The sequence below is a fragment of the Styela clava genome, chromosome 1 (assembly GCF_964204865.1).
Source record: "Styela clava chromosome 1, kaStyClav1.hap1.2, whole genome shotgun sequence".
In the NCBI taxonomy this organism is placed as follows: domain Eukaryota; kingdom Metazoa; phylum Chordata; class Ascidiacea; order Stolidobranchia; family Styelidae; genus Styela; species Styela clava.
The window spans coordinates 14,782,189-14,796,962 of NC_135250.1; the positions used below are offsets into that span (position 1 = coordinate 14,782,189).

Sequence of the window (14,774 nt, forward strand, 5' to 3'; positions counted from 1 at the left end):
TAAAAAGTATCAAATTAAGTTTAAAAAAAACAATTTATAGATATTATGTAATTTTGCTCAAAATAATGACATTAAAAAATCCTTACTTACCCCTTGTATTACTATAAATAACTTGACACACTTCATTTCAATAACAATTAACCAACAATTTAATGCAACCTTATTTTTCTATAGGTTGACATATGGAAACATCAGAGTGCAAACACTCTTACCAAGGTAAATCAGCTGCGGTAGAAAATTACTCAGAAATAAATCATGTTCTCGCAGCAGTTGCCACAACAGAAGTTCAGAATCACTGTGTCCTTTTTTGCATTTCTTGCTTCCTTTCTGGCATTTCTTATCTGGACACAATCCAAGTTGCTAAAACATGATATAAATATTAAGCTGCATCAGAAGTCTGATTTCAATCTTGCAAACTTGAATACTACTGATTAAGCACATATATTAATTCCAATATTGTTCTTGTAATAATATTTATCACTTAAATAAAATATCAAACCTGATCAGTAACATTCACAGGACGTTCTCTGATACGAACCCATCGGCAGGGTTGATTTGCATAATCTTGTTTCTGTACATATATACCAAGTTTGTTTTGCTGTTGGCATTTAGTGCATCTGAGAATTAAAGATCAAGTGTTTGATTGTAACAATAGGTGACAAAGAGAGAAAATAAAAATAAAAACCATAATGTAATTATTTCAATGAAAAAGATTTTTGTATTTCGAACAAATCACTCTTGTTGTCTAAAATTAGGCCAGCTGTCAACAAGACCATCCCTAACATCAGAAAAATATTTACCTTATTTTTGCTAAGGTATATTTGTTCCAAAACCTAAATAATTGCCGATTCTGTTTTAGACTTTCGAATTCCAAACCTTATTTTATTTGGGTCTTGTTACTTCTAATTGATAATAGACTATTGCAATTTTCACAACACACTTTGAAACCAATAATATCGGTATCATCTTCATCCCAGTCATATCCATACTAGAGGATGTAAGTCATTAATATGGTAATGCTTGAATGCCTTCCCCAGACTGACAATCACCAATGATTGTCAATTTTGATTATCTAAATATTCAAATACCTTGCCTATGAGAACAAATTGGGAAGTTGCACTGGTAATCAAAACTTGGCTGTTTCCGACAGAGTCAGAGAATCAACCACACCGGTACCGGTATATAAAACATCATTCTCCGTCCACACAATTGTAGGAAAATACGAAAGAGTTGGATATTAACCGTATAACCGAGCAGAATCGTAGAGATATCGACGATAATAAACTAATTTATACGCAAAAGTAAGCTTTGTTTGGGTTAGGTGCAGCATTTTACACAATTCGTTCGTCAACTTCCTAGAACTGATGTGACTTGATGGGAGCTTGAGAGGGCCACGACCAGCTATGAAGAGTAATGAAACAGCGCTTAAGAGACATTTCGAAACACTCGAGTTCCGTATGTTGCGACCTCAAAACGTGCACGATGGTGTTATATAAAGTGAACGATCGGGACGTATAACTAGTTACGCACTAGAGTGATTAAAAAGATGTCTTCAAAATTCGTTCATCTGAGAGGTTTAATTGCCGTTTTTATTACAACTAATGTTCGGGAAACCATAGCAACTGATTCCGTTTGCGTAAGTGATTTCGGTATAGCCAGAAAACTATAATTGTTTGGTCTCTTATTCATGGCCAATAGCGTAACTCAAACCGTGAAAGCTTTGCCTGACAAACTAGTTTTTAATGTGTAATGGGGAATGTTTAAATTTCTTCTGTAAAATGTTCGTGGAATCAGAGACATCTTCTAATAAGATACGTATCATTTATATCGTCTTTACGTCTGTATTTCCACTACAATGCTTGGAGTTTTTGGGAAGTGTTTAATTGGGCCATTGTTACTATTCATTTACCATTGAGTTTGCTGAAAAGATCGGTTCCCTCAAATCGAAATAAAACAATAAAATATCGAGTCTCATGGAGTACGGGATATTTGAAACAAGAAACTTGTTTAACCTTTGGAATGATGCTGATGTTTTAAGCCAACGGGAATATGAATCAAGGGCTGTATTATTGAGAGTTTTTCATCGTTATTGACCCCTGTTTGCTAGCGGTACGCTTGAAACTGGTTCATGTTGCTTTTTCAAGCCCAACATTTACCTTAAGATTTCGGGATTTCCCTGGTACTCCCGTAGTATGTGTACCAGGACAAATACATTCATATATTTCATTGACTCATAAGATTACTTTACGACATGCGATATTAGTATTCACAATCTGTTATTACCGTTTTCTTACATTCCCTATTCCTTAGTTTAGTAATTTCACCATTTCCGCGGGTATCGGTTCTTACATAATACAGTATAACATATTGGTACATACACTTCTTGAGCGCCGAACATACACAGGAAGTGTTGGTGAACCAATCACAAATTCGGAAGTAGCGCTCAGAAGAGTAGTGGCCAATGATAACATAGTTGCGGGCGGTAATTGATGCCGTTTCAAGGTAGCAGCGTATTTTGCGTTATAAATAACTCACTCGAGATTTTGAAAAGGTTAGGCATGACTTATTCCTAATATTAAGCACGAATTATCTATGACGCAGTACAGATTCGCTGTACATGACTTACCTGTATGTTTGCTCGTCGACGTCAGCCTCACACTTGATACAACGAAAAACGATGGCGCTAGGGGATGCCTTCTTGAAGTCGTCCCAAATCTTTTTTATGTCAGCCATATGCAATAAATGGGTTCAAACCATTTTAAACTTCATATGGTATTAAATATCTGAAATGATAATGACATACAAATAAGCTATCTTCTCAACATTAGACGCAATACGATTTGGCGCCAATTCCATGGTGAATTTCTGTCGGCATCTATAACCCCAACACCCTGGCAATCATAATAAATTAATTCCATGTTTCTTTTCATAAGCTTTATAATACTCTCCGCACCGTTGCCCCGCGATCACCCGAAAAATAACGCGAGTGATTTGAGGTACGTTGGGGATATGCAGACGCTAATCTAAACGTTCGTATCACATGAATAAATGAGCACTACTTAGCTTTCTCATTTCTTACTGAAATCACGTACTGCCGTAAGTTGGGGTTTGATGGGACTGCAGACATAACCCATCATCAAAAATCGGCCCCCAGATAATAAGCTTCACCACAGTAATGTTATTATACGTCTTATTGAACGTACGTTGTTAAATAACTTCAAAGTGACCCACCTTATATAGCTGTATAGATCATTTCAGTGTTTTTGTCGGTGTGGCCTCTTATTATTATATATCGCTTGACTTTACTAGGTCATTGTGCTCCCCATAATGCAAATAACACCTGACAAAACACACATACGTTTGTTTTCGAAGTGGGATTTGTTCTGCTTTCTGTCTCGACTACCAGGTAATTGATTGAAAATATATCATTTGTATATCTAAAGAAACATTTCGTGTTCATATTTATTTTACAACACGCAGAGTAGACTTACGGGCAATTTTGTTGAACTGTTGCTTTAGTTTTCGTTCTAGCTCTGAAGAAACTAATGCACCAATTAATTGCAGAAATTTTCCGTATTGGAAGAAGGCCACTGATAATTGAATTTCATGATTCTATGGTGACTGATATTTAACCCTAAATTTTGATGGTTTCATTAATACATCGACACTCATTTTAGTCATTGATTAATTGTGTTAATTTAGACTGGTTAGTGTACAAGTGATGATATAATATAAAACATAGGTCTTCGGTTACAATATACCCTATAAAGTTCCTAATCCGAACCTGGGCCAGACTAGGACATCCATGAATGAATACAGACAAATATGTCGCGTTTCGTTACCCATGACCTTCCGTTCTGACAATGATCAGCGTCGATCTTTCAAGCGTGAATGTCAAACTTTTTATGCCAAGTATAAAATACATATATTATATATAAGTATTCATCACCAGGGCTGTGGACTTGGAGTGAATTTAAAATCGACTCTAGTTAAAAAAAAATTTTCTTCCAAACCGGGTTGGGAAAAATCTTGTATATATATGTAAAAATTCAACACGGACTTCAGCCTGAATTTCGATAAAACCAAAGCCACTTTGGATAAAACCAAATATTCATGGCGAAAACGTAGGCGTATACAAGCTTTCTTTAATGGGCTGTTAACCCTTTGTTAACTTGATACTTTTGAATTTTAGCGCGTTCACCCGAAAAATAACGCGAGTGATTTGAGGTACGTTGGGGATATGCAGACGCTAATCTAATCGTTCGTATCACATGAATAAATGAGCACTCGTTATACGACCTAGCAAAACTACTTAGCATTCTCATTTCTTACTGAAATCACGTACTGCCGTAAGTTGGGGTTTGATGGGACTGCAGACATAACCCATCATCAAAAATCGGCCCCCAGATAATAAGATTCACCACAGTAATGTTATTATACGTCTTATTGAACGTACGTTGTTAAATAACTTCAAAGTGACCCACCTTATATAGCTGTATAGATCATTTCAGTGTTTTTGTCGGTGTGGCCTCTTATTATTAAATATCGCTTGACTTTACTAGGTCATTGTGCTCCCCATAATGCAAATAAAACCTGACAAAACACACATACGTTTGTTTTCGAAGTGGATTTGTTCTGCTTTCTGTCTCGACTACCAGGTAATTGATTGAAAACATATCATTTGTATATCTAAGGAAACATTTCGTGTTCATATTTATTTTACAACACGCAGAGTAGACTTACGGGCAATTTTGTTGAACTGTTGCTTTAGTTTTCGTTCTAGCTCTGAAGAAACTAATGCACCAATTAATTGCAGAAATTTTCAGTATTGGAAGAAGGCCACTGATAATTGAATTTCATGATTCTATGGTGACTGATATTTAACCCTAAATTTTGATGGTTTCATTAATACATCGACACTCATTTTAGTCATTGATTAATTGTGTTAATTTAGACTGGTTAGTGTACAAGTAATGATATAATATAAAACATAGGTCTTCGGTTACAATATACCCTATAAAGTTCCTAATCCGAACCTGGGCCAGACTAGGACATCTATGAATGAATACAGACAAATATGTCGCGCTTCGTTACCCATGACCTTCCGTTCTGACAATGATCAGCGTCGATCTTTCAAGCGTGAATGTCAAACTTTTTATGCCAAGTATAAAAATACATATATTATATATAAGTATTCATCACCAGGGCTGTGGACTTGGAGTGAATTTAAAATCGACTCTAGTTAAAAAAAAAATTTCTTCCAAACCGGGTTGGGAAAAATCTTGTATATGTAAAAATTCAACACGGACTTCAGCCTGAATTTCGATAAAACCAAAGCCACTTTGGATAAATCCAAATATTCATGGCGAAAACGTATACAAGCTTTCTTTAATGGGTTGTTAACCCTTTTTTAACTTGATTGAATTTTGAATTTTAGTAAAATGGTTTTGATTTATTCATTATTGATCATCATCGAAAGTCTGCAATTCAAACTCCAGTGACTTCTTGGAGAATTTTAAACTCGGCCAGATATTTCAAATATCGTGACATACAATAATAATTACGTAGTCTGCTAAAAATATTTAATGGAATGGTTGGGTCACTTTGTCATGATGGTAGACAAGAAGACATTTTCTCTAATTGCGTAATGCACCTTAGCAATTCCTTTCCACATTTTATCCTAAACCCAATCGCCCCAAATTTTCAGGTAACTGTAAAAGATGATTGGTCTGAAAATTGACAACTAGGTTAAGACTTAGTTATTTGCAAATTGTATTTGATTTCCACATATGCTATTGAAATTATAACAATTATATTGATTTGAGCTTCCTGCGGTTTGTCTCAGAAATGTCGGCATGCTCCATGCCAACTAACAGCGAGTTTTCACTCAGCCTCGGTAGAGTTATTTCATCTATGGAGTTGAAAGCATCACCTCGAAGTTTTGCTGCTTTCATAAAAATTGTAGAAAATACTGGTCTGTTACTATATCGATAAGTATGACTTTTTTCACTAATTTTGAGACTACGGTAGTTCTCATTACCCTCTAATGTGGTGCTCACTTAATGCTGATGTGGCGTACTCGTGCCTCAGTTGGACTATACATACATATAAAAACATTGCGTAGGTGTCATATCTTTTGAACTAGGTGTTGTTCTCAAACGCTATGACGGCAGCGCATTACGTATTTATTCAATTACACCACATTGAAATACACAAAATTCAGTAAAATCAACTTACATTAATGAAGAATTTGTTTCATTTGATAACGATCGTGTACCGCAGATAACCGTTGAAAGACGTGCGTTACAGCTGGGTGAGTTAATAATTAATACAGAGCAAACGGTGTAAATATTAGTGTTACGTCACATATATCAGTTTTTCGACGCGTTTCAACAGTAGTGTCTTCGTTGAGTACTGAAATGCGTCACGTTAAATAGATTGACTATAATAGAAGTGGGCAATTAATATTTAAAAAAATAGGTATAATTTTAACTCTTCCGCAAATGAATCAGAGGTGGGTATTTACATAATCAATTACTTCTGTGCGTGCGTATTTGACTCAAACATATTACTAAGTTCAAGGCAGAACAACTGCGTTTCCTGATTGTCTCAGCGCGCTTCAAGTATCAGCTGATCGGCGTAATCCATAACACAAGAAATCTGCAACAACAATTTCTATATAATTCTCTGATCCCACGTTAGCAAATAAGCTGTTGCTACACCCTCTACTTATAAGAGCTGGAGTATTCTCTCACATCGAAGTAGGAACAATTTAAGGCGGCTCGGCGTGTCGACGGGGAAGCCCCAACCGAGATACTTCTTTCCTGATCCTCACGTGATAATGTGATATGCTATTTCTCCCATCCGACGATAAACGCTGAACAAATGTACGTTTCTGCGGTAAAATTTTTATTTGTATATCTTGTACCTAATTTTCTGGGAACAATGAATTTTACACCATTAACACAGGAAACGTGTTAGCTGACAGTACAGCGGACCTTCATGCATATAACAATCTTGGTGATACATGTTCTAATGTACCACAACATATGGTAACCCCGCGATAGCAGCTTTCATTGGCGTCCTAACATGTACCCGAATCACCGATCCGAAATATTACGCAAATCGATCGATACATTTTGCCGATTTCTTCACCTCTAAACTGGAATTTCGCAACCAAACTTGCCATCCTATCACCTGAACAATTCACGATTCATAGCTAAACTTCAGTTTGAAATTACAAACAAAAGAGGAACCTACGATAAACTGCAATAAGATGACGTGGACCCTACAATTTGCGCAATAACCAATAGACCAAAGCACATTGTCCTGTGTCCGTTTCGATTTTCGTGGAACCCCCTTTGTGAAACCCTGGTACACGTTCGCCTCGGCTTATTATTCGTCAGAAATGTTCAAATTTCTAAAAGTGCAAACATCAACTCTCTATTTAACAACAATCTCATATTACACAATATTAATCAAATTTCATCGACAGGCCTGTGCCACGATAAGGAACTCAATTGGGTGTAGAAAGGCATAACATGTTCTCAATTACTCTGTCAATATTTATTTCATCTTTCAATAAGTGACTAAGAACTCACGCCATTGTCAAATTTCAAGTGTTGTCATGAAATATGATTTTTTTTACTTCAACCAGACTACATGAAATTACTAACAGAAATAAGCAGAATTTTTATTGTAAAATTTATTTTTGGACACCAACTGTGACTGTTTGAAAACTACACTGAATAGCCTTGATCATAGAAATTTGGAAAATATTATCCACTAACACATAAGTTACAGAACCTTTCAAACTTAAATGACACAATGCATTTAAAAGTTGAAGAACAAATACAAAAAAGGATATTGGATAAATCATTTGAACTGAAAATCTAAAAACTGAGCACCAGTAACCAAAATAAACATATGAAACAAAAATGTGACAAATTTTCAAAATTTGATGATTTTGCAGTGCTGATATCTGCCAAATATTTTGACCCTGAAAACACTGAAACTTTGTGAAGGATTATATTCGTCAAATAAATAATAGGCAGACATGAGCCATCTCTGCATATATGTCAGAAAAACACATATTTTAGTATTTTGATGAAGGTGCGTGTTTCAAACACAGATGATTACTCAAGAACTTAGATACCTTTTATGGAAAGGGAAGCATACCAAAATTTATTTACATCATTACTTCATCCACTGTATATTTTATACTGATGACTTACTATCCGATGTCTCAAGGCAGTTTTATTGAAAATAGGGGGAAAAAAAATGACATCCAGTGGATAATCTCGAACATTCATGACAGGGTAAGTAAATTTTGCACTGTATGATGATATCCCTGTATGATCAATGGCAACAATTTCCAATCGCTCCAATTTTATCACTTCTGACAGAATACATTTCTTCCGAGAGAATATACAGTAATTTCCCCACACAGTTTAATGTGATTTTTGAAAAACAATAACCTAAATATCATCATTCAAAAGTAATGACACCAAATAAACTCATCAGACATGCCCATAAGCATGTAGCAAGTATGAATGCTAAATGTTTTATTTATGTTATATCTTAATGCCGCAGACAGGACATTTGTGGGGCTGGAACAGATAAAGAATACTTGAAAAAGTGAGAAATGTTAATGTTGTTGTCATTAAATATTTTTCTTTTGAAGTTTTTTTAAAATTGAATAGTAGTTCCCAGTCATTAGTATTATTACATCATATCATCAAATTCTATTTACCTAAAGTCCTCATGATACATTAACTTGGCTGTGCAATGTTCTCCAACATAAGCCCAATTTGGACAGACAACCAAAAGAAGTGGATTGCAGAAACAGGTTTCCACTAAAAAAGACCTTTTGACATGATGTACCAATTGAAGATACTATAATTGTTTTTTCAGCAACCTTCAACTTCTTTTGATTCAGAATTTTCTGTTCTAATGATTTTTGCAGATGGTTGATCTTGATCAGCTTCTGGGTAAATAGATAATAAAATAGTTGTTTTCAATCTCATGGTTATCAGTAATGGCTTTGCGATATGGACTCGACATAGGTTAGCAGAAAATGACCAACAAAGCATATTACGGTACTTATTGCTATTAAAATCTTCCAAAAACAAATTTAAAGCTAGATGGCTTATATCAGGAATGCCCAAAACAAATTAAATACAATATATATCTATCAATATATATCTGAATATCTTTGATTTAAGTATTAACCAATCCAACTGATATCGATGCACTTTTTAATTTGGTTTCTCAAGGAGAATTTACTATTTTTTTCCCTTTGAAGAGAATTCAAATTAGTGTATATTCAACAATTCATCTTCAGAAATATATTTTTTAATACATTCATAATGGGAGATTATTCCGTTTCGACTATCCCTGCTATGTCAGATAAAAAATTAATATTCAGATTGCATATTCTGAGAGTGAAAATGAGTGAATCGACTGCAAAAATAATAAAATTCACCTCTTTCTTCGTCGCTGTCAAATGTTGTTCTCTTTCCTCCAACTTTATCTCCTGACCTCTTTTTATGAAATTTATTGTATTTGTGCCCTCTTGGATTCTTCTTACCTTTTCTTCCTGTAAGTGTAACAAATAAGGATGTTATCTTTTGCAAGCTAATAACCTTGGATCCTTCAGTGACCAAAATGATTTTTAGGAATGTACAAAATCAGAAAGTTATAATAACAGTAAAGTAATGGCATATCTTGTAATTTCTCATTCAGAAGAGAAAAAAGTTAATGAATTGACACAAAAGGTAAAGAACACTATTCATTAATTCATTCGAAATTTCATATACCTAATTATCCTCAGAAGGCTAGACCTTCTTGAAAATCACACTGAAAAACCACAGGCCCATCCCAATAAGTGGTCAAGTTGTAGTACATTACAACTTTTTCATACATAACTTATTCGGTGAATAAAATTAGGAAACGATTTTCACATGTATATAAATAATTTGAAACCATTCCTTCTGATAATACAACTGGACGAATGATTGATAGATATTGTACTAGCAGCTAGTGAAGTGACCACACTAGCAAACCATTGCATGATTTGAATTTATTCCATATAGCAGAACCTAAAACAGATTCTGACATTTCAAATCCTACATTTTTTATCCCACCTTTGTAACACTCCAAATGACTGAAAACTTATGGAGTTGACTTAAAGGTGGTGGTTTTCTAATAACCAGCCATTATGAACTGCTATGGTCTCATTGTCATTGCTTTTATTAGAAAAAATTTCACACATGCCCCCAAAGCCTGTCTTGCACAAAATATATCGGTTGAAAATATTCACCAAATGTTCTTTGTCTGGCCTCAACATATTGCTCTCCAATATTCTGGTTTTCTTCCGGTGTTGGTACAGAGAACTCTACCTCTGCTGATTTGAGAGTAACTTTTGTATCACCTTTGTTCTGCTTAAGTATCTCTAGCAGTTCTTCAGGCTTGCGTTCATCTTGGAATATCAAGTAACCCTAAGATGAAGGCAAAGTATCTTTTTAGCGAATTGAAGTGATTATCAATTAAGTAGTATGGCATAAGGATATAAATTCACCCACAAAGCTATCTTCCGGAAAATTATACGAATACATTCTGTGATACTGGATAAAAGGCAACAGTGGATCAATGTAGTTCGTAGTTTGAATAAGTAGAAAAGCGTAAAAGCCGGAGATCAATATATTATTATTATTATTACATAGGTGTGGTAGTAGGCACATTGCGCTAAGCATTTGGAATACAATTGTCATTGCATTGAGAATAATTGTGTGCGGAAATATTGCTGGAATCCTGGTTCATGTACCGCTACTCGGATACTATCTCCATCATCAAGTCCATGCATCTGAAACATATAACTACTGGTCATCTATTCCCATACCCGACATGAACTGGTAACTGGATGAGAGGCAATGGTACGCCATTTAATTACCCCCTCCCCTGGGATAAATATGAATATCCTATCCTGACTGAGATGTATCGGTATCGGCCAATTTTTCGGTAGTGTATTGGTATTGGCTAAATGTAGATCGATATTTCCGATATATTTAGCTTTTCAATATGATCCAAAATGTTTTAAAAAATAGGTTAGAATACTAATCTTGAAATTATTTTTTTCTTCGATAGATCATGAACTATGGGCCATGCACGTCCCCATCCTCGCTAGTAGAAACTGGAATCGGATTCTGACCTGTTTTTAGCCATTTATCAGCAAAACTAGCTCAATCAATTTGAGTATTTTCGCTGCCAAATTTTTATATTGAAATTTTCAATATTACATGGTAATTAGGAAGAAATATATCAATCGGATATTAATGGATTTTCCGATGTGTAAAATATAAAATATGACATTATATTGGCACCAAATCCTGCGCACCTAACTCAATGTATCAGTTTCATACGATAAGTAGGCTAAGCATTTATTTATTTTACCACCAATAGTAGCCAAATCCTATAAGTTTTCTAATTGAACACCAATATTACTAGCGCCAGTGCTCAATGCATCTGAATCATTTAACGCGTTTGGATCCCAAACATCAATTTCTTAATATATATATGTGATATTTCTATTTTTCGATCCAAAATAATGTATACTATTAATAATGCACAAAGACTATTGTTTTAACCCGACTGCCCTGCACACATGATAAATACATAGTATCGGAATATCGGTATTGGAATATCGACAAAATCGGCCTTTTCCAAATATTGGTGTATCGGTATCAGCGTTTTTAGCTGGTATCGGTGAAAAAAGCGGTATCGGTACATCTCTAATCCTAACATGAAATAGATCCCTTACCTCACTGCCCATCTTGCTCAATCTGTCAAAAAATCGAATGGTATGGACATCGCTTGATTCAAAGACTTGCTTCACATCAGTATGAATGATGGTGTCATCAGTGATGCCAGAAACCTGTAAAACCGAATGGATGAAGCATAGATGATAGAGCATGATAAAACAGTTAAATTAAGCTTCAATTTCTTCGCTATCAAATTTGAGATGATTATATTTTTTCTGGGTCACAGCATGCAATTTAATGGCTTGATGGCTGGTGCATTGTGCTAAGCCAGCGGTTCCCAACCTTTTATGTCCACGTGTTCATCGCAAAAATAAAAGAAATGCATGCATTGTTGACATTCTAGGTGATCTCGATTAATTTTGTAAAGTCAAAGGCAACGAAATTGCCATCATTTTGTGCCTAGTATTGTGGCCCCTGGTTGAAAACTGCTGTGCAAAGCGTTCAGTATACGCTTACCATCGCACCTATGTTACCCTGCGTGCAGGGGCGCAGCCAGGATTTATGCGTTTATAAACTAAAATGTATGGTCGTTCACAGCGAAACTCCGCAGTTACGTATAGCCCGCCTCTCTTTGCCTGACGGTGTTTGGTGAATATTTTGCAAGTCTTATTTCAAACATCGACCATTAATTCGTAGTCAGCGGGTATCCGCATTTAGAAATAAAACATTGAAAATCGCGAAAATCAAATTTGGAGAGAACTATAACTCGCAGATGTCAGTAGCGTCATATTGGTTTATATGTACAAAAACACGCTCACATGTAGCGGCGATCAAATTTGTGAAATGTGCAACTATTACTTGAAAAATGTTGTTAATGAAGTTGATTTTTTATTGCCATTCAATGATTATTTACATGCGTCGTGATTAGTGGAGGGCAAAATCGTATTTTTTAATCGAGTTATTCGAATATTTTTAACGAACACCAAATAATAGTATTGTCATTTTAAACAAAATTATTTGGGATGTCGGCCGCCGAAACGATCGCCGTGGCAATAAATATTTTTTATTTTTACAATGGGGCGTTTTTTATTTCATTCAATTTCGTTATAATCGAAAGCTGCAGTAAATTTTTTGTCACCGCGATCGTTTCGGCGGCCGACATTCCAATTAACGTTGTTAAACTATATCAAAGCACTTTTTTATTCACTAGCAAATATTAATGCTCGCGTAACGGCGGATATCGTAGTTTGGTTTTTATATTTCGGACAGAATTGTGAATTCACATCGGCGAAGATTAAAGACAGGTATTAAGGAGTGCAAATTAATATTTTTCTGATTTTTATCTTATGTGTAGGATTTGTATCACAGTTTGTAAATTACGGTCCTAATTTTAAGCGAAAAATATTATTATTAGTGACCCCGGGATGCGATATTTGTGAACCGGATAGTGGACATTACTATGCTTTTAATTTTAGATCTTGTTCGTGTTGAAAAATTCCGCAAATTGGTAAACACTCGAATACTCAATGTTGAGTATTTACGTAACTCAGCTTTGGGTTGAAACACTGATACTAACTAAGCACGTGAATAATATTTAATAATATTTCTTCCCAATATATCATGAAATTTTCATAAAATACATTATTTACTTGTCTTACTTATCTGTTTGAACGTTTCTAATTTACAAAAACGGTGTTGACACGCTTTATGCAAAATCGTTTCAAATTTATTGTTTCTACTTGTTGTAAATTAATGTTGACAGATTGTATTTTACTTTCAAATGCACTGGGATTTGTATTATAAACATGATTGAGTCGGGAAAAGAAAGTTCTCAAATTGGCTTATAACCCTTTTCTCCTTTTGAGCGCCCATACCGGCGGTTAAATTTGTTTCATGGAGAGAAAGGAAAATACGCTTTCCAGAATTGCAATCAACAATTACACATTCTTATTTATCATTATCAGAGCCCAATAAAAAAGATAACATATCGTGAAGATGAAAAAAGTCTGACTGCTATTTTGTAGATGAAGTTCTACTTCAAAATTTTTTTCTCAAACGGGGGGGTTCGACTCATGTTACCCCCCCCCCAAAAAAAAAGATTGCTGTAGAGTGGTAACGAACATAACCGCTGGCCGCTTGTAGCTTCCTCCATAATCAAGTCTATGTCTATGCATTTGAAAACAATAACTGGCTGAATAATCCCATACCAGACATGGAACAAGAGGCTGTGGTTCGAGGCCATATGAATAAACTGTCTTAATAACTTCTATTCTCTCCTTCAGAATAAATATGAAAATCCTATCCTCTTGGACTCCGTAGAGTTAGGGTGGACATGGATGCATTTTCATCAGCACAGATAGTGGGTTTATATATTAAAGAATTTTGGCAAATATATGGAAAGCAGATAAGAGCAATTCAATCCATTCAACTATTCCAGGAGTCAAAAAAGACATTGACAATCAATCATTGTCAAATTTGTAGAAGATTCATATGGGATTCCATATAGAATATATGGTGACCGTACATTTGAACCCACGTACATTTGAACCCATGTGTATATCCGCGGGTGCAATCTATATGCGGGTGCTAAAACCCGTGGGTTAGGTTAGTATTGGTTCAAATATCCGTAAAACAAAAAAATTTCCATAGGTGCAATAGTATGCAGGTGCAATTGTCGTGGGTTCAGATGTACGTGGTTCAAATGTACATGGGTTCAAATGTAATGGAACCAAAATATATACTACCTTCAAAGCTACTGTTCCTTTAAGATCATCATGCTTCGATTGAGATCTGAAATTAAAATATAATGTGAATAAATAATAGTGATGTGAAGAATATCAATACTTTGGATAACAAGATGGTACAAGGCAGTGGTTCCCAACTGCTGGTCCACCGACCGGTGCGGTCCGCGAAGCTTTTTTGTCAGTCCGCAAGAAGAGTAGCTCAGGTTGAGAACAACTGCTCTGAGACATAGATTGATGACTTGTTGGGACAAAATTTCAGCATACATGGCTC

At 35.2% G+C, this 14,774-nt stretch overlaps 2 protein-coding genes across 3 annotated transcripts in view; both read right to left on the reverse strand.

Moving 5' to 3' along the window:
• The window catches only part of LOC120347014 (3'-5' exoribonuclease HELZ2-like), a 46,414-nt gene extending 40,053 nt beyond the window's left edge, over positions 1-6,361 (reverse strand). The window contains exons 1-4 of one of the 2 annotated variants that reach the window (XM_039416824.2): positions 6,238-6,361; positions 2,627-2,783; positions 500-617; positions 213-360 (exon numbers count right to left, since the gene is read on the reverse strand). In XM_039416824.2, the coding sequence (XP_039272758.2) occupies positions 213-360; positions 500-617; positions 2,627-2,733 (373 nt within the window). In that variant the 5' untranslated portion in view covers positions 2,734-2,783; positions 6,238-6,361. Of the gene's footprint in view, positions 1-212; positions 361-499; positions 618-2,626; positions 2,784-3,231; positions 3,254-6,237 lie in introns of those variants that run through there. The other variant, XM_039416832.2, reaches the window with a different exon arrangement.
• A 1,930-nt stretch (positions 6,362-8,291) lies between these two features.
• Positions 8,292-14,774, reverse strand: part of LOC120348237 (lupus La protein homolog) — a 57,356-nt gene continuing 50,873 nt past the window's right edge. Inside the window, exons 8-12 of the mRNA XM_078110357.1 lie at positions 14,504-14,549; positions 11,819-11,932; positions 10,322-10,499; positions 9,485-9,598; positions 8,292-8,986 (exon numbers count right to left, since the gene is read on the reverse strand). Of these exons, the coding sequence (XP_077966483.1) occupies positions 8,910-8,986; positions 9,485-9,598; positions 10,322-10,499; positions 11,819-11,932; positions 14,504-14,549 (529 nt within the window). The 3' untranslated portion in view covers positions 8,292-8,909. The remainder of the gene's footprint in view (positions 8,987-9,484; positions 9,599-10,321; positions 10,500-11,818; positions 11,933-14,503; positions 14,550-14,774) is intronic.